Genomic DNA, 23,624 nt, shown 5'->3' on the forward strand with positions numbered 1-23,624 from the left:
ACAACGAACGGAGGAAGTTTAAAAGCGAAATTACTGCTGGGTTAGGCTTATAAAAATAGGGTTGGATAATATTCAATGTCAAAACGTTGGAAACATGATTTGCTAAATAAAACGATGATTTCTTGTCTGCTTACCATGTATGTTTTATTTTGATTATGACCAAATGGGGAAATTCGTTTCACAGTTTCCGAAATTCTCAGGAAAAGATTTTTTCTCTTTCCTCGTCGTCGTTTTCGTTGTCATATATGTTTTTGTTTTTTTGCCGTCGTGGGCATATTCATCATCTTCTTCGTATCTTTCTTCTTTTTGTCCTTCTTTCTTCTTTTTTCTTTTTCTTCTTCTTCTTCTTCTTCTTCTTCTTCTTCTTCTTCATCTTCTTCATCTTCTTCATCTTCTTCTTCTTCTTTTTCTTCTTTTTCTCCTACTTCTTCTTCTTCTTCTCCTTCTTCTTCTTTTCCTTCTTCTCCTTCTTCTTTTTCTTCTTCTTCTTCTTTTCCTTCTTCTTCTTCTTTTCCTTCTTCTCCTTCTTCTTCTTCTTCTTCTTCTCCTTCTTTTTCTTCTTCTCCTTCTTCTTCTTCTTCTTCTTCTTTTTCTCCTCCTTCTTCTTCTTCTCCTTCTTCTTCTCCTCCTTCCCCTCCTTCTTCTTCTTCTTCTCCTTCTTCTTCTTCGTCTTCTTACAAAAAAAAAAAAAACTTCTTAACAGAACGAATCAAATTAGCTATTATGCGGAGAGGGGTGCAGTATTACTTAATTAGGGTGATTCAGAGCGTATTTCACCTCTATGATTCCATTGATTTCTGAATACACCACAGGGCATTATTTCCACAACTTCATAACATCGTCTGCTAATGATAGGACAACTTACCCGTTGCCTTTTCTATATATGAAGACGGATAAATACTTTCGAAATATCGACTTTCTGCACAAAATGTCGTTGATAATGTTGATGTTGTTGAAGTTAACTTGTATAACCATGGTAACGGCATTTGGCGTCTCCTTATATACAAAACACCGGAAGCATTCCGACTGCGGTCGAAGCCGGGACACTTTCGCTTTGGTTCCAGGAAAGACGTGTCGTACTTTGGACAGCCTCATTCATTCTTTATCTCAAATGTGCAACAAACCGCCGAGACAAACATTCCGAGGAAAGTGGCGAAAACGAAACTATAGGAAGGTGACGTCATGCATAATTAAGGGGCGGGTACTAGGAAAAAAAGCAACAAGGAGTGCCTAAACCCCCTCTGAGGATGTGGCTCCCCTTTATCTGCAAAATTAATTTCATTTTATTGTATTTTGCCCATTATGCTTATTTCATCTTCAGAATTGTTTATTGTGATTCATTTTCAGCTTATAGATAAATAGAATAATCCACAACTAGGCGCTGTGGCGTGCGCCTGTAATCCAGCTAACAGTGGAAGTTACAAACTGATTCAGCCGAGGACGTAGGTTCGAAACTGAGTCACGTCTTTCGGATGGTGACGTTTAAAGGTCGGTTCTCAGACGTAAATGATCATATCTGATTGATACACGTCTGTAAAAACCCAATACACACACACACACACACACACACACACTGCGAACGTTATTTCACATAGCTTTTCATAAGTTAAAAAAGTCAAACAGAGAAACAAACAAACAAACATTAATTTCGAAGATACTGAAATCGTTTTCAATTTCTTCTTATTTAGAAATGATATGACTTTGTCTAATAAACAACTCCGTCCAAAACATACTTTTTTTGAGTTTCTGACTATCTTATAGCAGTTCCAAAACCAACTTTTATCTCGGCGTCATTGACAAAATAATGCAGAACGGAGAGTGATATCATGTAACAGCAATGATATAGTAGAAGTATGTTCGTCGTTATGTAACATAGTATTGATGCCACTTATAGATATGTTAAACGTTGCTGTTATCGCTTTACCATATTTACCCCAATACCAACAACCCCCCTCCCTCCTCGATGTCTTTGCTATGACTACACCATATAAATACTTCTAGCGGTTTATTCGACCAGGGGATAAATATTTTGCTGTGTGCTCGAGGTATCCTGGAATTTATGACGTCACTGTCCTGTTTGAGAACGAATACTAATGTATTTAATAAGTTATAGATTGGTAAAGGGCAGACCCTAAAAATACTCGGATTTATTCCTGTTGTGGGCAACTTCCAACCCACGGAAAAGCCGAACAAAAGCAGGATGATCCTGTTGTTATTTACATCAAATTGTGTTTACAATGTAATTCATGAATATATAGCTATAAATGTTTATTTTTATCAGCAAATTTCGTGCAAAGCCTTAAAATAGTAATTATAGTTTGCGTGGAAAGGTACATTCTTGGAGAAAAAAAAAGAAAACGAAAACTTTTACCCATTTTGGCAATATAAGATACATGTCAAATATTAGAGACTGATGAATAATTGATATCTATCGAATTAATGTATTATATAATTATACAACCATCGCAAAAACTTTCGAAAAATCAACCTCAGGCAATTCCAATATCCGTGTGTGTCACCTATTGAACTGTTCGAATATGATAACGTTATCCAAATATGATTTCTATATGGGGCATACAATAGGGTATTGAAATTGCCCTTGTGTTTATTTTTCGAAAAAACTATAATCGTGTCATATTTGTATATTTCAATATTCCTGAATTATTGGATTGATATACACCACTGATGCATGTTATACTGTAATCAAAAGAGTCACTCATACTATATATAACGTAAACATAACATAATAATGAGGTCACCATGACTTGTGTGCGAATACGAATTAGGCAAGGGCTAAAAGTTCATCGATTCGTATCTGTGTTAGTCGGTGCATGAAGTATCTTTCTTTGCATTTTCAGCTAAAAATCGTACTCCTCAATTTCATAGAAGGGTTTGATAAATAAGCATAATAGGAATGGTTCCTCATTAACGAAGTCTAAAAGTAAGGTTAACAAATTAAATTGAAAAAAAGTAACAAAACAGAAGCATTTAAAAAAAAAAGGTATGCGTGTTCAATCTGTCTACATTACTCAACCCAGGCAAACATGTTTTTACAGCGAAGGGAATGGGACAATTGTGCTTTCTTTTGCATTAATTGAATTTAAAAGTACCTTCTTCAAAAGTTCAATATCGTTTTTAAATGATTGATTCGTAGTGAGAAGAAATAAAAACCACAAAAGAAAAGAATCTACTCTTTTTAGTATGGTTTGATGTTTGTGTGCTGTAACACGTACCCATTTCATCAAAGGGCCGACTTTCTTTGTCTTTATTTTTACTAGAGTATTTCATTCAATTATGTATATTAACTTTGCATGTACGTTCGAAGTTATATGTATCTACCCTTGTTAAAATGTAACCAATACCTACAAAACTGTATGGGCCCTACTTGAAGAAGAACAACAGGTCCCCTCTTTCATCTATTCATCAAGAGTTTCTTGATCATTTACTGATGAAGATGAAAGCTACCGCATCTTCCCCGCCTTTCTTTTCTAATCCCAGCGAAGGACAATACAGAAGAAGAGAGAGAATTTGTATAAGACACCGTCTCAATGTTTGGTTAATTTGTTAGGGTTTTGCCGCTTCAAAGCGCAAACTCGAGTAATCGCTCACTTGTTTTGTTCTCCTAAATAAATTAGTGGACTTTGTGCGACCCAGTGAATAGCGGAACTTGGCCTGCAGATTCAGTGAGTGTATCCGTGTGGTTACGCCGTGCTAAAAAAACGAGAGCATATCCGCTGTAGCACGCAAGCTCACCTCCGCTACAAATAGCCTACGCGATGCTGCCAAGTTCATAGTACACGTTCTAGCGATCAAGGATAGCGGACACTCATCTACTTTCGCTGCCAGTACTCCCCCGATTAGTTTGTTGTGATTTTGTACCGCGGTGTTTTTCAAGCGAAAGGGAGAAATGGTTATCGTTGAACACCCTCGCCCGCTCGCTATGCGGGATCTCTACTACCTAGCGGCGGCTAGGCGAGCGATGTGCCCGAGCTTCCCCGTGCCTAAGCCTCATCCACAGGTGAGACCAGTAGACTTTCGTGTTGCGTTATTGCTTACGAATGTTAAAGTTTCAGCAAATTTCTTCCTTGGTGGAACAACCATTTATAGTAATTATACGATGTAGGCCTACAGAGCACTTTTACGTATATTATTTAGTAATGAACGCAACTTTGTTTTCTTCCTCCAAAGGCAAATGCCACCAGAACCAGAAATATGCCCGTAAACCGAAATATGCCTCCTTGTTTTGTTAAGTCGTTTAAGTACAAAAAATGCACTGCTTTCAAATGGAAAACATTTTTTTGTTTGACTGTTGATTGTGGTTCGTTTGTATCAATTTTCAAACGATTTCGACATTGTTCATTTAAATATTATGTTGGTTTTGGGGACATATGTCGACTCAGATTGTTGAAAAATGTAATGAATGGGGCAGATATAGTTATTTGATGTGAGTACGTCCATCAACAATTGAGACGTTTTGCGTTTCATAGACAAAGGAAATATATATGAATGTATTCTCCTATATCATGTTTAGTATCATAATGGTTTCACTTAAACCTATTTGAAAAAAGTTATTTTTTAAATATTTGTTTTCTAAATGTTTTGGGAAAGTAACTTTAAAGAAAGAGAGAGAAAGAGAGAACCAAAATTACATGCACTTTAAACAAAAATTCATTAAATGTTGATATCACTGCTATAATGCTAAAGACCTATCAAATCTTTTTGTGGAAGTCACATTTTCTAGTTTCACGCAAATTATTAGGTCAGGCCCACTTAATTTTCTTTAGACCAAATTTGGAAATTCATGTAAATCCTGACACTTCTTTCAACTAAGTTTTCTAAATCATTCAATATACGCGGATCAGCTTCGTTGCAGGCTTTCTTGTTTTTTGTTTTTCGTGTGTTGATATTTTTATTTTCCCCAGCCATCTTGCGCATTTCATGCTAGTTTAGTGTGTTGCTGTTTCTTATTACATCCATAGAGTAGATGTATTTATTTCTGTCTCTCTCCCAAAAAAAAAAAGACACACTTATTATTATTTTGCCTTCTCACATCTCTGAATTTCTTATCTTCCCAGAAAGTAACGTAAATGGCGTCACTTTCGCATATTCCCACTTCCTGTTTCCATTTCAAAAAGCCCCCTCTTTTATTGTTTTGTCCCCCCTCCTCCCACTCCATAGAAGATCCTCCCCTTTCGTTTTTCTCCCCATCTTCTCTTTTTCCTTTCTTCGTGCTCGATAATTCCCGCATCCCGAACTTTTCATTTCAATAAAATCAAAGAGGGGCGCACGCTTTCAGTCTACGACTCATAGGGGTGGGCGGGTCTATTGTGGCGGGGTCATACAAAGAGATAAAGGGGGTACTCCTAGTATTATAGGGGCGGGTAATGACCCGGTCCTCAATTGTTACCTTTACCAGGACAAAGCACCCTTAAAGGCATTAGCTTTGATAACCGCCCTGTAAGTGTCGGCTAGACGGGTTAAGTGAATCGTTAGAATGGACTTGTCAAAACACTTTGGTGAATTCTTAAGAAAGTGGCGGATTTGAATAGCGGTACATCTTTAAGATGGTATAGAATAAGTCAGGAAGTGTGATAGCTTGTAAATAAAGTGAAGGGCGAAAGATGAGGGTATTATTGGTGTGTTGGAAAGTAGGAAAGCCGGAAATTGTCGTCGTGAATGTTCGAGATTATATCATGATGCATATGGTTATGTATGTTGGATAAGGGAATGTCAAAGTATGTCACGAAGACAATGTATAATGATAGTTCATCTATAGAGATATTGAAGGAAAAAATTATTCAATTCTTATCACTAAGATAATGACAATATTCATTTCTTAGAAATCTTTCGCAAGATATACTGAAAAAGAGAATGACATGAAATTCTAGTTTCATTAACATATAGGTATATCAAAAGACAATTGTTATGATAATCCATTAGCTAGAACAGTTTGATCAGGACACAGTATCTTTATCTAGAAAACTGATCAAAAGACTCGGCATAAATACTGCAAATTGAGATGACGTAATGGTGTTCGTTTTATATTGATCAATGCATATCTCGTTTTCTGTTCATCATTTTTGCTTTAAAACAACACCAGAAACAAACAAACAAACACTCAAACATAGAGAGAGTGAGAAAAACAAAATTGCTAAAAAATTGGTAGAAAGTGACATTGTTTATCTGAAGTGACGTCACGGCTTAATGATATCCTACCTACCGCGGATGATATCTGTGTATTCTGAATAGATATTATAAATATGTGATCACCAAGCGGGTGGTTTGTAACAATAAACATTGATTAACGACTTTACATACTCATTAACCAAGACAACTAAATAATAAATATAACAACAACACCGGAACGAACTGCACCCAAACTTTTAGTTTTATTCGAGCCATTCATATTTTACGTGTGTCATTTCGTAGTAACACCACCAACTCGACTGAACGTCGACCCCCAAAACCGACGATTCTCCGCCGTTGGAAGTAATGTCATGTAATTCTTTACTCGGTCTTGTTGGTGTATCGCTGCGGTATCTTTTTGATGCTGTACCAAGCAACAATACTTATTTACATATCCAGTCAGAGTAATTCTAATTTTCTTTTTGGTATTATTCTCGGGTAATTTGGTTGATTTGATTGCGCGGTAGATTTATGGTCAGGTAATTCCCTAATAATGCTTTTGTAGGACAAGAATTGTTCTATTGTAACACCTGAATATTTTTCTTTAAATGTTGAGTTTGCTAATTTTCCCTCTTTTTCAAGACTTTCACAATCGAGAGATACTCGCATTCTATAATACTTCCGATATATCTCTGAATGACTCTCAATTGATGAACAGGAATTAAAAACCAAACTCTTTTCAGTAATTCGAATATTCTAGACCATAAAGACGGAAGGGGAATTTAACGAACAGTCACAATTCGTGAATTCATGATATCAGGTAAAACTATTTAATAAACGATATGGAAATCAATATATCTGTAAAGCGACATGGTAATAGTATATCTGTAAAGCGCTTAGAAACATCATAGATGTATTAAGCGCTACATGAAAGTGGAATATTATTATACACAGAAAATGTACTATTTCGTAGAATTATGATGTTACGTAAAACTAATTATTTACCTAAACACTTTCATTCTGGTTTCATTGCTGATGTATTTTCTTGATATAACGGAATACTACTCTCCATTTCTGCTTATGACGTTTACTTCGTATATATTTCACTGTTTAATTCGCTCGGTGAGTGTTATTATACCATTTGTTCCGGGTGTAATGAATGTGAATGACTAATGAGTTATAATTAATTCATTCAAAATCCTGACTATATTTTGACCCAACATTTATAGCAGCATGCATGATGCAAGTAGGTTATATAATTGTAATGATTCTACGTAATAGTGTCTTAAAGGTAACAAACAAACAGACAAAACACAAACCGGACCAAATAAAACTTAAATAAATAAAGAAAGTCCAAAAGAAAAGATGAATAAAAAGCAATGTTTGCATGGTCTGCAATAGGGAAATTGGCCCAGTGTCCCCGACTGTTCTAGAAGAAAGTTTTCTCGGAATATCATCACCTCATATTCCAAAAGGAGTAGTGACTATATTCTGATAAAAAAAAAACTGCGACCAAAGTTCAATAATTCAGTCCAATCAAAGCGTTCCAGGATATTTGTCTTTCTACATTCTACATTCCAAAGCAAAGAGTGCACACTGATACCCCTGTCTCACCAACGATTCCGACGTGAGATCGAGCAAGAATTTACATTGCCCCTAATGGCTAGGGATCGGTCGGGCTTGCATTGGTGTGAAAGTGCCTAGGCGAAGTAGACACATTTAAGATGAACTTTACACACTAATATGTATAGAATGGTTACTATTGTGAGTCACCCCAATCACAGGGCAATTACGAATACCAACATCACTTTATAGATGGGATCAAGAAGTGCTTGTCTCCCCCCCCCCCCTTGCCCTGCTTTGTAGCCTCACACACAGTATTCTATTCCTGTTAATCCATGCATAATTAAATCTTTAGATTAATCATGTCATTTATTGTATAATTGATTGTTGTAAAGCACATAGAGAATTTATTATTATGCGCTATATAAAAATGACTTTATTATTACTATTATTAATTCTTTAATAATATTTGTTTTTTCTTCGTTTCATTTGTTTGCTCGCTTATGAAGGGAAACCAAAACATATTCTTTTCATAATCTTATATTTGAGTTTTTTTATTGTAATGAAACATGATTGAAACAAACAAATTAATTCCACCTGAAAATGAAAAAAAATAATACAAATAGGAACTGATTCGACATTGTATTGAATAATTAATTAATATTTGTGTGACCGAATGTATTCTCGGTTGGTATTGTTCTAGAAATAATGCGGGTTTCATTTGAACTTTAAAGGTTCGCGAACTTTTAAATGAAAAGACGGTTATAGATTTTTATTTTTGACTACACCCGCCTACGTGACCACTACAAATGTCGCTATTGTTATGACATTCATGGCTTCCCTCATTGTGTGTCTCATTCACAACGGGTAAGTGTCCATGGACTTTGGATTCGGATATTTTTTTGCGTGATTAAAACCAGCCAACAAACAAAACAAACAGGATGGATAGGAAAAAACAACCGATATACCTGCGTGTAATAGCCTTTCGATTCTTAGTAATGACGTAAAAGCGATGTAAAAACGGAAAGCAGTTTGATGGGGTTCACCCTTTGCTTATACTAGTGTTTAGTCATCCTAAAGGGTTCTCGATTTGAATTGCTTCCGACCTGCACGTGCGAATAAAATCCGGTTCCCTTACTGTTCACTAAGTGCGTGGCATAGTAACCCTGGAACTTCATTTGAGAGCGGAAATATTATGAAAAACAGAAGAGAGATTATTTCACAGGGCTGGTTAATTTCCTCAACATTTCAATTGAATTTTATAATTATGAATGGACTAATTTCACTTTCAGTGTTATGACACCGGGTCAATAACCTAGCTCGTATGGCAAATTGCGGTTCAATGTCGTTTGCAATGGTGTATTGAGCTAATATACATAATACGTATATCAAACGGAACTTCTGTTTGATAAGATAGCTTCGTAGAATAACCTTCATTGTGACGTCATTTCTGTGAAGTGTTTGTGCAAAGTTTCAAACATGACTTGTCGTATCCACGCATTGTCCCTTGTTCTTATTATTTATCGTATATTTAGTATCATAACCATTGATATAGGTTCAGGTACTCATATTGTTATTGATTATTAACAATTGATATGCACCGTCAAAGAAAGTATATCAATATAATTTTGAGCTTTCAATATTTTGAAATAAATGTCACGGTATTAAAAAGAAAAGAAAAAAAAAGATTGAATGACACTTCAAAGCATCGGAAATTTGAAGATGGATCCCCCCAATCGTAAAAATGTGTTCATGTTTTTGGCTCTTATATAGAGAGAGTAACAAAAAGGAAGTATAGAAATATTTGAGTGATATCAACAATGCAACTTATTAACAATAATGGGGAAAGGAACACTGCAAAGATAGTAATAGGGGAGTTTGATCTCAAATCAAAGAATTTGATTATTTTACTTCCTTGCATGTTACAGTTTTTTCTTTTTCTTCTCGAAATTGTGCCCCTTCACCATGTTTACAAAAAGCTGGAAACGCCCTTGTCCGCCACAATACGAATTCACCAAACTTATAATTCTCGTCTTTCTCCCTTGTCGTTTTTCGATCAGGTCTTCGATCAGGTCTTCGACAGCCGCCACCGCCTGGCCATGGGGTGCAACGACAACGCCGTGCCGTCTGACATGACCGAGGTCGACTACCAGAAGAAATGCATTTACGAGGTCAAGGACCCCGAACGGGACCCCGCGAGCACGGAGCCGAGGTCGGTGACGTCACTACCAGGCAACCTCCGATTCAAGCGCCGGAATGAACAGGTAAGAATTGGCCCGTTTAGACTACACGAAATTTATATGAAAGGCCATACATGTGTATGTGTATAAAGAATATATGTATAATCAAGAATCCTCGTAATTATCGAATCTAATTTGTTGTTCGAAACGATGTTCAAATGTGCATTTGCTATAGTATACGATATTTCGTTGTATGACGTTCAAGACGAGATTTTTTGTAATCTTACTCATCGTGTAGCTTTAACGATTTTGGTGTAGCCATCCGATTAATTCAGGTTGTCTGAACGAGGGGGATGAGTGCGGTTAATGTACCTACAATGATTGAATGACAATATCATTTTGTACAATAAGTAATTGCCTTTTTCTCTGTTTCTGCCTTTATGGCTCTCGCTATCTCTCTCTCTTTCTCATCTCTCCATCTTCTTCTCTCTCTCTCTCTCTCTCTCTCTCTTTGTGTGTACCTGTCTGTATTCCCATGGAACCTACGATTGTCTCACCCTCTATCTTCATCATTATGCCCCATTTTGTTATTTGCACTGAAATAAATCGTCTACCGACTTCAAAGGAATTTCCTAACGTGCGTGCTTGAAAGTTGTTAAGACGGCTTGCATGACTTGTAAACCATAATGGCTCAAGGACATAAAATCGGGCGAATGGATCACGAGAAATTAAAAAGAGGTCATGTTTAGGCAAAGTTCAAACCAGAAGAGATATGAAAAAAGAAGATACACAAATCAAGTGTATTTCATGATTGATCCGTCCAATCAAGATGTTAATTTAATTTTGTCTTAATCACGCACAGGTGGTCGGTGTCCTAGCAGATGAGTACATACCAAAAGGTACGCGGTTCGGACCCCTAGCTGGAAAGATTTACAGGGAGGAGGAGGTGCCTGAAGATGCCAACAAGAAATACTTTTGGAGGGTGAGTAATATTTTTTTCTTTTTCTCCTCCGTTTCTATTCATGACAGAAATATAGAAGGGCCTACTGATCTAGACGCTTTGTTCGTATTTATTGGATCAAACCTAATAAATGAATACTTTATTGTTCTTCCAAGATTTTAAATACTTTGCTTTAAGATAATGCATAATTAGGAGAAAAAAAGAAGAAAACTAAATAAATCAACAATTAATTGTTTCTTCTTACATTTTAAAATGAATTTAAACGTACGGATCCAATAACATGGTTATTGCTGTATTGCATTAATAGATATGTGAATACACGTTATGAATACGACTTCAAATTGTGTAATAGGAAGACATTGTAAATGTTACTGTGCTCAAATTTTTACATCAAGGAGTGCAATAATAAAAACAAAATATAGATGGATGAATACTGTGTGAAGTACAATGCTAAAAAACAATATAATTATGAATTAACGACCAAGATCACTAATTTTCTCCACTTTATTTTGTTTAATTACCCTTTCTAGATTTACAATGGCCAGAAGTTCGTCCACTACATTGACGGTTTCAACAAGAAGCGAAGCAACTGGATGCAGTACGTCAGCCCCGCCGGAGCTTCGGCGGAACAGAACATCGTTGCCTGCCAGTACAAGACCGATATTTTCTTCTACACTACGAAAGCTGTCGAGCCGGGCCAGGAGCTGTTCGTGTGGTATTGTACCGAGTTCGCTAAGCGCCTCGAGAAACCAGTTGTCGCCTCCAGAGCTAGTCCAGTTATGAAGAGAGGTAAGCAGAAATTAATCAGCCGTCAATTAATAGATTGTTCATAAACTGAACCAAATTCTATTTAAAGGGCTGCATTGATATGCTTTTTTTCTTATCTTTTAATTGGCAAAACACTTGTATTTGTTTCTTTTACTGCTAAATTAATCATCTGAATAGTAACTATATGAAAATAAATAGGCTAGTTGGAGACAAAAGATTCAATTTGCAGAAAATAATGAGTTTAAACTAAAAATATTTGTTAAGGAAAAGTTATTTTGATGGTTATAACGCCATCATGAACGCATAACAAACTTTGAGAAAATAAGTGCAACTGTTGCTTATATTTAGTAACATTAATTGTTATTGTACACAATTCATACAAAATGATTAGATCAAAAATCATTATGAATCAAATTATAATATCATAATTAATCCAATAACATCTTATGAAATAGTGATTCGTTTTTATTTTATTAAAACTTCGTCCAAAAACTTTACAGCTGTTTCATTTGTTTCGTTTTTTTTAGAACCCGCCGTTCCTGTCCCTGCTCCTTCAGAGGATGTTCTCGACTTCAGTCGTCGTCCACACCAACTGTCTTCCACAGTCAATGATGTCAAGTCTTCCTTTCCAATGTCTTCAAGCCTTGCCAGAAGTTCTTCCGACCACCTTGCTGCTGAGGCCGGAGTCAGTAAGACCTTGTACCCCAGCCTTCCACCCACCTTCGCCTTCAGCCACCGGGTTGGATGCAGCCCACCGGGTACGGACATCAAACAGGAGCCACCAAGTCCAACGTCCACTTCCCCTATGGGCAGTTCAACCCTGTTGCCGACCCAACCAGCCATTCCTATGTCAAGGATGTACCCGACCAGTGGTGCTCCGGTTGTTGTACCATTACCTATGTATGGCCTGTCACCAAACTACATCAGTACTGCAGGTGGTCTCACATTGCTTGCCTCACAGCCCATCTACTCTATGCCGTCCAGCAGAATGATGGATTCTCGCTCTTTGGAACTGACCAAGAATCGCCACATACAGCCCAAGCCTCTTTTAAATCGACCACTTGCAGATTCCAATGGCTATCTTTCAGAACACGAAGCCAGCATGAAGCAAGATGTTTCCAGGCGGGTCAGGCGCAGCAGTAACCCGAACTACGGCCATCGTGCTCTTGGCTACGAGCTTCCACGCCGCAACGGCAAGATTGTCTACGAATGCAATGTCTGCAAGAGGGAATTCGGGCAGTTGTCGAACCTCAAGGTCCACCTCCGCGTCCACACCGGCGAGAAACCCTTCTCCTGCGATCTTTGCGGGAAGGGCTTCACACAGTTCGCTCATCTTCAGAAGCATCATCTCGTTCACACAGGGGAGAAGCCACATTGCTGTCACGTCTGCGAGAAGCGGTTTAGCAGCACCAGCAACCTCAAGACCCACATGCGACTCCACAGTGGGGACAAGCCCTACAACTGCAAGGAGTGCCCGGCCAAGTTCAACCAACAAGTCCATCTCAGGCTGCACAAGAAGGCACATCTTGAAGGCAACGTCGAACTCTTCATGGACTTCAGCGACGATGCTGACACCCCAAGCACCGATGGGTCCGTCATCGCTGGTCTTCAAGATCACCTGGCCAGCACTGAGGTCACCGACTATTTCGGGAATACCGATGTGACGTCCCCTAGCAGTCGAGATCGTCTCGACGATGATGAGGAGGACGACGAAGGCAAGTTGATCATCCAAGAGAATGGGAGATCGCTGGAAACATCACCCATGGGCTACATGTTTCGATCTGATGCCATGGACGAAACGTCTCAAGAACTCTGCGACTCCCCCTCGACTGGAATAATCGCGTCCAGCTGCAACGGCGTAGAAGACGACGCGATGGAAGTCACTAAAACCGACCAAGACCAATCAGCAGCCTTTGAGAGCAAAGACAACGTTGCCCTTCCCTTGCTATCTGAACTCCCTGAAGCATCATCTCATGCAATCAAAAGATCCCATCCTGAACTGGAGTTCGGATCAAGAAGCAAGTTATCCAAGTCCAATCCTGCCCTCAAACTCGAGAACGTCGTCCAGAAGATCCTCAATCGTACGAACAAATCATAGAACTTCTTCTTAAGTCGAACAATTTTGATTTTATCAGGGTGCTCGCTTTGGCTAGTAAATGTTAAATTACCAACATAAGAAAAATGCTCAAGCTTGAATCTTGGTTTTCCGACTTGTTTAATGTATTATGGATTTGCGATCAGACTTGAATAGACAATCAGGAAAATAAGCAATTTGGATGCTACGAACAATGTCAGCTCAGAAACAAGCATAATAATATTAGTCAACAGACTCATAATATTTTGTTCGAAAGAACGCATTTGTATATATATTGAATATTGCCAACTGTACGATAGGTGTATGAATAAATATTAATCATACTGAAATCATTACGCCAAAATAAGCCGATTATGACTATCAATGAGTTAGTGCCATATTCTGCCGAATCATCTTTATTTTGTATAAATTATTCTCTATTGATCATAGCTAAAATAAGAATAATACTATTTTTGTCAAATTAATGATTGAAATTTGGACATGCTCTGAATGTTACTATTTTACCTGTGATTTCAAATCAGTTCACATGAGTTAATTACCGATTTGAATACCTCTATAAGACTTTCCGCATCGAACGGATTCTCTGTATTCAACTTTCATCTTGAAAAGTTAAATTATATATGTGTCTTTCAAAAATGATCTGTGTTAACATTCATGTAATTATGTAAAGAGCAGGAGTTTTCTGCTTCTTTTGCTTTGGAGAAAATTGATTTAATTATGATGTGATTGCAGAATGTTTTCTGAAGTTTTAAACGTTTATTATAGTCTACCGAGGTCTACCGATGTAATATTATTGTCTTTCAAACCAGGAAGTCACAAGCAATTATGAAATTGTCTTTCGCTGTATAACTGTCTGATCTGTAGAAGTTGTAGGATTACTCAATACAATGGATGTAAAACGTGATCAGAAAGAATTTCAAGAAATTTAGATTTAAACAATATCAATATCCTTGTTCGTAACCCTTTGAAACGTGCGAATATCGCAAAGACAAATAGCATTATGTGAATATGATTTTCAAATAATATGCATAAGGGTATTTAAATGACCCTTGAGTCGATTTCTTGAAGGCCTTTGCGATCATGATGTAAGTTAGAGTATATAATTTAATCAAGAGTGCCAAAACATGCAGTAGCGGGGTAGCGATACATTGCGGCCCGAATTCACAAAGGACGTTTGTCGACAAACCTAGTTTTATGTGCGTCACAATTATGACGCGTATCGACGCGTTTTTACAAACCAAGGGGTCTGTATGCCCCCCCTCATTCCAGTATCATATTATAATCATGTGCACAAATGTAATGCTCGACCGTCAGCTTGCCGTGGTGAATGAAATATTAATCAATTAACTAATTAGTATTGATATCAAGATATTTTCTAAACTAGACACTAGCGAAACTTTTATGATTCGAACCTTAGTATTCAGTTATTTATTAATGATAGTCACAGGCAAGGTAATTCAAAATAGGATGTGTATTCTCACGTGGTCTTACTATATTTAAGATAAATGTTATTGTTAGAAGAATAGTTTATTTTCTATGTATATATATGTGATGTTCTTTAATACAACTCATGGGATAATAGCAGTGTGCCTAGCAGTGCAAGGCGTTTACGTACATTAGATCTTCCAACAGGATTGTGCCTTATATTGATGACATTTTTTTGTATAAAATTGAAAGTGACATTTTTGCCAATAAAAATTATGTTTATGTCAACAGTGATTTTGATCGGTTTCTGCGATGACTTGTATTTTTGTGAAGGACGGGTTAGACTTGTTACTCGCGACAGAAGAAACGAGAGATATATATTGAGAGAGAGAGAGATGAAGGGCAAACAAGAGGGAGAAAGAGAGAGAGGGAGAGAGAGATGGAGAGCAAGCGAGAGAGAGAGAGAGAGAGAGAGAGAGTGTGTGTGTGTGTGTAAGTATGTGTGCGTGTTTAAGAAAGACATTGAGAGAGAGAGAGAGAGAGAGAGAGAGAGAGAGATGACCAGGAAGAGAGGACATAAAAGGGAGAACAAATCCCAGAAAACAGTAAAAAGATCGAGGGGAGTAACAAATAGCAGTAAAGACAACAAGACGGAGAGAGAGAGGGGGTAGACAGATACAGAGAGTTGGGGACGAAATAAAAGAAGACCCCCGGAAAGAGTAAAAGATGGAGGGGAGGTAACGAATATAGAGAGGGAGAGAGAGAGAGAGAGAGAGAGAGAGAGACAGAGACAGACAGACAGGTAGAAGAAGACGGATGGAGAGAGCTCTAGAGAGAGAAAGAGCGAGAGAGAGGTAGGGGAAGCGATGAATGATGAGAACGTATTGTGTGGATGCAAATCGGAAAAAAGCCTCATGGTTTTTACCCAGTATGTACATGGGAATAAAACTTACTATAAATACAAGAAGACATAATTGAAAAGGAATTTCAGGAACCTATATATATATATATATATATATATATATATATATATATATATATATATATAACAAAAAACAGAAAAAAGGAAATATCTGTCAAGCCCCTATATATTGTGTCATTGAATTTAGAATGTTCTGTTCATCGTAACTGACTCACTTTCGGTAATAACTGCGTTTTCATGATTTTTTTTTTTTTGTCAATGATATTTTATTTTCTCCATTGCTTTTCACAAATAATAACAAAAATAACAACAACAAAATCAATACATAGAATAATCTGCATGTTAATATTATTATATAGAATATGATTTTACATTCACATCTAAATAATACAAAAGAACTTTTACTACTTACATCAAATAAAGCATGAAACATGCATGCATGAAGAAGGCATGAACATAAAAAGACATTTAAGAAAAAAAAAACACATAAACACACGTGCACAGACACCCACACAAACACCCACTGAAAAAATGCCTACATTTTGTGAGAATCTCGACCATTATATCAGCCATGTCCATTTCATTGCTTCTATTCGCCTTCCTCATTTTATTTATTCTGCACGAAGCTATTCTAAATTGTCCCACTTTCTAAAATGATATGTGAGTGTACCTCGGTCCCAAGCTAATTTCTTCTCCTCCTTTCTATTTTCTAATAATCTTTTCTTAATCTCCAAATAAGTTGGTGGTCTTTGTCTATTTTTACTATCTATAAATATCATATATTTTATCAAAATTATGATATGATTTAATTACTGTTCCTTCCCTATGTTTAACTCAACTATCCCTACATGGATACCTTTGTATCGTAGATGTATCAATAATTTGTTTAGGCCGGGTGATGGCGTCCTGTTATTTCTAGTGCTGCGAGACCTTAATCTTGCATTTCCAATTTCTATTTCTTGTATCTCCATTGATGTCCATAGTCAAAGAAGTTACTTATTATGACACTCTTATTTTGTTATAAGATTTAAATCATGCATTATCAATTTTGTGTATAATATCACTTGCATTTTATCAGAACAATATCACCTAAATAACTAATCAGATATTTGGGGAAAATGAAGAATTTGTAAATCAGCAAAATGAAAATCAGGAGACGAGAAAGATGTTTCATAGTGCATATTGAAAGTGAGAAAGCTTTTATTTCGACAGAATATAATCACAAGAGATATTCTTATCCTGAAGAATCCATTTAAGGCTTTATGGTCCGAATCTAAGGCGGGTATTTTATTTGCCGGACATCGCTTTTACCGCTGTGATGTATTTTCAATTGCGCCATCTCTCGGTGGAAGCATACAAAGAGGGATTTCAGGTTCCTGTATCCAAGGCCTAACAAAAAAAAAAGAAAGATGTTGTATTGCCCTTTAGGTGCCAAAACATGGGTCGGTCGGTCGGAAATCTTTTTTTATTATTTATTTATATATTTTTTTTAAACTTAAAAAAACACAACTCCCTCTTCGGGCTGATATTTCTCAGTTTTGTCGCCCATGCATACATACAGGTGTCAGGTAAAAATGCCAGAAGAAATAATGCTAGAGGTAAAAATGCCGGTGGAAAAAACGCCAGCGGTAAAAATGCCAGCGACAAAAGTGCCAGTGGTAAAAATGCCAGTAACAAAAATGCCAGTGACAAAATGCATACATACAGGTGTCGGATAAAAATTCCAGAGGAAATAATGCTAGAGGTATAAAAATGCCAGCGACAAAATTGTCAGCGGTAAAAATACCAGTAACAAAAATGCCAGTGGTAAAAATGCCAGTCAGTATACACCCGTCAGTTTTACCCCTCCTTTAATACAACGTTCAATTGTGAATTAGAGTCCTCGAGTGTGACTTAAAGCCCCACTGCACTACTTATAGCTACTTGCGCCCTCTATACATCTAACAATACCTAAGCGGTGCCCGTCGATCCACTATGATGCCCCTTTTCTTATGTTTATTGAGTGGTGATTTGATCAGATAACCACCTGCCAGTGACCTTGCACAGAGGTCTAATCCCTCCATGCCAAACTAGTGTAGAGGGGCTTTAAGTTTTATGGAAACCAGTGGAAATGACTTTTCCCCCAAAAATCAGATCAGGAAAATTGATTGACCCGAACCCTTGCTTATATGAGTTAAAGGTAATACAATTTTTGGTATGGGGTCATCATGAATTTGGTTAAAATGAACATATTGGAAGCATATGCGATCCTACAATATTCAGTGATCGTTGTCGCGGTAGAAATCGAGTCTAAAGTCATGAAATTGTAAATAATAAACTCTTTATGTTGTATAGCTCCTTCTCAAGGTCAAGATATCAATTATGCTATAAAACAATGTTTCTTGACTAAAATCGACCGATTAGCCTTTTCCGTTCGGAAATTATATATTGCAACTACATATTCTAATATTTTCCTGGTCGAGCTACCATTGTACGGCCGTAGGCGCGATTTGAAATTCATAAAAATTTACCGGGAGCACCGGTAAATCTTTATATTCAATTTTTCTCAAAAAACAGAAGTGTTTTAGGGGCTAACACTTCTTGTGCTTATAATACATCCACAGGGGCATCCAAATATATCAAATTTATAAAGAATCACTATCCACCCAATTTTCAAAATTTCAAAACTTTGTATTAGCAGATGAAATTATACTATATCATTATTACATACAAGAATAATAAATAAATATATATTTTAGGGGATTGATTTTTTGTTGTTCCATGTCAACATTTTGATTTCTACAGAACTAAGAAAATTGTCATTATATTGATAGTTGATCTAGTAATTCAAATACTTAACCCAGTCGTTCAAATAACTTGATATGATGTAAGATCAAGTATAAGTCGAAGTCGCTGCCCGATTATGAGGTGACGGTTGCCCAACTATTGTAAATTTCGATATTCTTAGGGTGAGGGAGCAGGAGGATACAACCTGCAGCCTGAAGGGCCTTTAGCACCCCCTTCAGTTCCCGCGTCGTTCGCCTAAGGCTGTAGAAGTAGAAGAAGAAGAAGAAGTAGTAGTATTAGAAGTTGTTGTAGTAGTGATAGTAGTAGTAGTAGTGGTATAGTAGTAGTAATAGTTGTGGTGGTGGTGGTAGTAGTAGTAGTAGTAGCCTAGTAGTAATAATAGAAGTAGTAGTAGTAGTAGTAGTAGTAGTAGTAATAGTAGTAGTAGTAGTAGTAGTAGTAGTAGTAGTAGTAGTAGTAGTAGTAGTAATAGAAGTAGTAGTATTAGAAGTTGTTGTAGTAGTGGTAGTAGTAGTAGTAGTAGTAGTAGTAGTAGAATTTGTTGTAGTAGTAGTAGTATTAGAAGTTGTTGTAGTAGTGATAGTAGTAGTAGTAGTAGTAGTAATAGTAGTAGTAGTAGTAGTAGTAGTAGTAGTAGTAGAAGTAGTCAGGGGTGAAGATTTCTTTTCGTGACCGGGGGGGGGGGACGAATGCGAGATTTTCTACAATATTTACTAGTAAATTTTTAAAGTAGATTATGCGAGGAGCGTAGCAACCGAGCGAGAATAATTTCGCATCTTTATTAGTCTTAGGCCCTCCAGTCCTCTCCGACTCGTCCAATAATGTCATAACTCGAGAAATATATTCTTGTATCCAGTGGCGTACGCAGGATTTTTTCAAGGGGGGGGGGGGGGGGTTTAAAATCGGGTCCAAAATTTCGCAACGACTCAGGGAAATTTGAAAATCGCGCCGGCCAAAAAGTCGCTCAGTGGGGGGGGGGGGGGGGGGGGGGGGGGGGGGGTAAGCGGACACTTTTTTTTTTTTTTAGGGAGTCCAAAAAAAAATCGCAACGACTCAGCCAGCCGGAAAGTCGCTCAGTGGGGGGAGGGGGGGGGGGGGGGGGGGGGGGGTAAGAGGACACTTTTTTTTGGGGGGGGGGGGGGGGGTCTCGAAATTTGAAAATTTGACATTTTACTTCGCTATGGGGGGGGGGGGGGGTAAGGTCACCTTTCTTATGTCAGCCATGGGGGTAATTATTATTTTTTTTTAGATGGCTTTGAGTGTGATACAAGCAGGCGCGTACGCAGCGGGGGTGTTTGGGGGGTTAAACCCCCCCTTTGGTATTTTTATGTGTGTAAACCCCCCTAAAAAAATCTAAAACTCCCCCCCCCCCCTTGGATTTTTTTTTTTTTTTTTTAATAATTTAAAAAAAAAAAAAAAAAAATCCAAAGGGGGGGGGGGGGGGGGGAGTTTTAGATTTTTTTTAGGGGGGTTTACACACATAAAAATACCAAAGGAGGGGGGGGGGGGTTTAACCCCCCAAACACCCCCCCTGCGTACGCGCCTGCTTGTATCACACTCAAAGCCATCTAAAATTTTATAAATACCATATGGCACTTGTGTCCGGAAGAGAGTTGGTTACCTTGAACAGGCGCGTACACGGGGGGGGGGGGGGGGGTTAAAGCCCCCTTTTGTATTTTTCTGTGTGTAAACCCCCCCCCCCCCTTTGGATTATTTTATTCATTTTTTTTATAAAAAAAAAAAAAAAAAAAAAAAAAATTCATGGCTGATCTAAAAAAGCTGCTTTTCAAATGTCAAATTTGCAAATTTCGAGACCAAAAAAAAAAAAAAGTGTCCTCTTCCCCCCCCCCCCACCCCTTGAAAAAATCCTGCGTACGCGCCTGACCTTGGCCAAGGAAAGTTCTATTTATATGTAAATGAGACAAAATGTGAAGGTGTAGAATACGTCGATTTTTAACATTGAATTAAATAATGGGAGATCGGGGTAACGTGTAGATCACAATCAAAATATTATACACGGTTCAGCATTTGCTCAAAATGTATTAAGCTAGAAAATTAAGGAACAACGTACCATAACTCGACGGTCTCCAATTGCATTGATAGCAGCTTAGGAGAGGATCTCCTACAGACATCGATAATTCCCTTAGATCTGATCTCCTACAGACATCGATACTTTCCTTAGATCTGAACTCATACAGACATCGATACTTTCCTTAGATCTGATCTCATACAGACATCGATACTTTCCTTAGATCTGATTTCCTAGAGACATCGACACTTTCCTTAGATCTGAACTCCTACAGACATCGATACTTTCCTTAGATCTGATCTCCTACAGACCTCTATACTTTCCTTAGTTCTGAAAAGACCGAGAAGGTAAGTGTTTTGCGACGCCGTTAAAAAAAAAAGAAGAAAAAGATTTTGAAAAACGAGTAAAACTACATGCAGTTCAGATTTGTATGTTGTTATGCTGAGTGATGTAACATTCTCAGGCCAGTCATGGTGCAGAAGATTAATTCTGTAGAGAGTTCTAAGGTAGCTTATTATTGATTTTACCATGCTTTCTGATGAGTAGGAAAGTAGGAAAAGGAAAGTGAAGAAATATATATTTGTTAAATCCTGTATGTTATCGCTCAATGTATAACCTCGTATTCTTAGCAAGTAAATTCATATAGTCCACATGCCACTAATCAATGTATGCATTTTCCATTTCGTAATATTTATTGTTTGTTTGTTTTTCTGTTTCTGTATGGTTTTTTTTTTAAATTTCATTATTTAATACACAATGCCTGGCCCAAACCATAAAAGTCACGATGCCGTCTTACAACAGGCAAATGACGACTATGAGTACGGAGCCTAATGTTCTGTGATTCGCTCGACACTAATTTTGAAAATGATCATTGCAACATTGCAATACATTAATTTGGCCATATCATTTTACATGCTTAGCTAGTTCTGTTGATCACGTGATGGAAAAAACACTTAATGTATAACATGGATTTTCCATTATCATCTAGGTTTGAAATAGAAAATGGCATCAAAGCTCATCATTGTTGCGTTTTTTCTGGTCGTTTTTGTGGGCGCAACCAGTGCCAACACCAAAGGCGACAACGAACGAGACAGCGTGACCTTTCCCCGTGATACGTCATTCGACGTTAATGAGGAACAAAGACACTTGATTTGTAAGTATTCTATTGAACGATTTCGATTCCATATGCCTGATTTTTATTTTACGCGGTAACATTGCCTCAGATTCTGAAACAAAATTCTGGATCTACCTCATGCTGTAATCATAATTATGAACCTTTAGGTTAGTCAGGAATCCCATGACTTTTACAAGCCGATCGCCTGTCTGATTATCAAGAAATCGAAATCAATTTTTTGCGTTTTCTTAACGGTTCTTATACCACTAAAGTCTATTGGGAATTATTAGTATGGTAAAACCGGTCTCTTAAAGATTTTTACTTTTTTGAGGCACTTCATGATCATTTTGAAGCGCAATTTTGTTAGGGGTTCAATATCACACCATATCACAGATATGCCTGTCGTAGCAACAAGCAGAATTGACAAAAGACTTAACCCCATTTCGTTGACAATCAGCACTCCTATGCATGAAGTCTTTCGTCTACGACTGATTGTCAACGAAGCGGAGTTAAGTCTTTTGTTAACTCCCTTTCTTGCTACGGCAGACAGCCAGTGAAAACGAATTCGTTTAATACGAATTATGGAAATACAAGCACTAATTTAAACAAACAGAACCTTTGTTATTCCTAGCTCATTTTTCCTGACTGAGGTGTCATAATGAAAGGGCAGAAACTGATTTTCTCTTTGAAATTCAGATACCGTCCGCCAAATGACTTTTGGTTTCCTCTCTTCAAATTCATTTTAGTCACTTATGCATCATATGAGTTGCATCAAATGAAAGAGGAGGATCTAAGCTTTCCAGATATGTGTCATATATTAACTATACTTGTGATTAAGTTATGATAAAACATCGATAATTCTCGGTTTCATTTTTTCTGGGACGCACTGTATATACAAAAAGTGAATGTCAAAGCATTCATGATAAAGCCACGCCCGGCCCCTACAAAGAGGAACGGAATTGTAATCGGGAGATTGGAGGGGGGGGGGGGGGGTCATTCCAGAAGGCTTGTGAAACGTAATTGAATAGAGGGGGCCGGTCGCATAAAATCCCGAGCCGTAGATTCGAAGTTAAACGTTAAAACAACCCCTACGCACAATGGTTAATTATTATTACTCTTTGGTGAGAAATTTGAAAAAGACACATTATTTTGGACGTCTTTAGAAACTATATACTCAACAGCCAAATTTTAAATTAACGGTAGATAGGCCGCTTCACAATTTTTTTAATTTTGCCCTTCATTTGGCATCAGCCAACTCGCTTGTGATTGTATTTTAACTCATGTTTGTAGTAATCATGGGCAGGGGCGGTGACCATGGGCCCGATTGGGTAACACGTCTCTCTGGAAATTTAGAAATATGGTTAGAAAGAAATATAACGTATAGACCATACACAATTATTGGCTGTTTTTTTTTTTCAAGAATGCATAATTTTAGCGTTTAAAATTGCAAAATCTCGCTTGGTCGCCATGCTCTCTCGCCCGATAACACAAACCTATTATATGACATTCAGCCTACGCTCCTGGCCGTGATATATCCATGATAGTGTGGTAGCATGGACTACAAAATCCAAAGCGAATGCGTTAGTATGCGCTATAGCCAAAGATAAGTTTGAGTCCCTTGCGTTTGCCATCCTTCGTTATTATTGATAATTAA

The 23,624-nt window shown here is 37.5% G+C and overlaps 1 protein-coding gene across 2 annotated transcripts in view; it reads left to right on the forward strand.

Moving 5' to 3' along the window:
• The window catches only part of blimp1/krox (Blimp1/Krox1b), a 32,961-nt gene extending 17,549 nt beyond the window's left edge, over positions 1-15,412 (forward strand). Inside the window, 5 exon segments of one of the 2 annotated variants that reach the window (NM_001079553.1) lie at positions 3,791-4,018; positions 9,750-9,953; positions 10,732-10,851; positions 11,361-11,619; positions 12,126-15,411. In NM_001079553.1, the coding sequence (NP_001073021.1) occupies positions 3,908-4,018; positions 9,750-9,953; positions 10,732-10,851; positions 11,361-11,619; positions 12,126-13,696 (2,265 nt within the window). In that variant the 5' untranslated portion in view covers positions 3,791-3,907 and the 3' untranslated portion in view covers positions 13,697-15,411. 2 annotated transcript variants of the gene reach the window in all.
• Positions 15,413-23,624: the final 8,212 nt, after the last annotated feature.

The sequence above is a fragment of the Strongylocentrotus purpuratus genome, unplaced genomic scaffold (genome assembly GCF_000002235.5).
Source record: "Strongylocentrotus purpuratus isolate Spur 01 unplaced genomic scaffold, Spur_5.0 spur5_scaffold_21, whole genome shotgun sequence".
Taxonomy (NCBI): domain Eukaryota; kingdom Metazoa; phylum Echinodermata; class Echinoidea; order Camarodonta; family Strongylocentrotidae; genus Strongylocentrotus; species Strongylocentrotus purpuratus.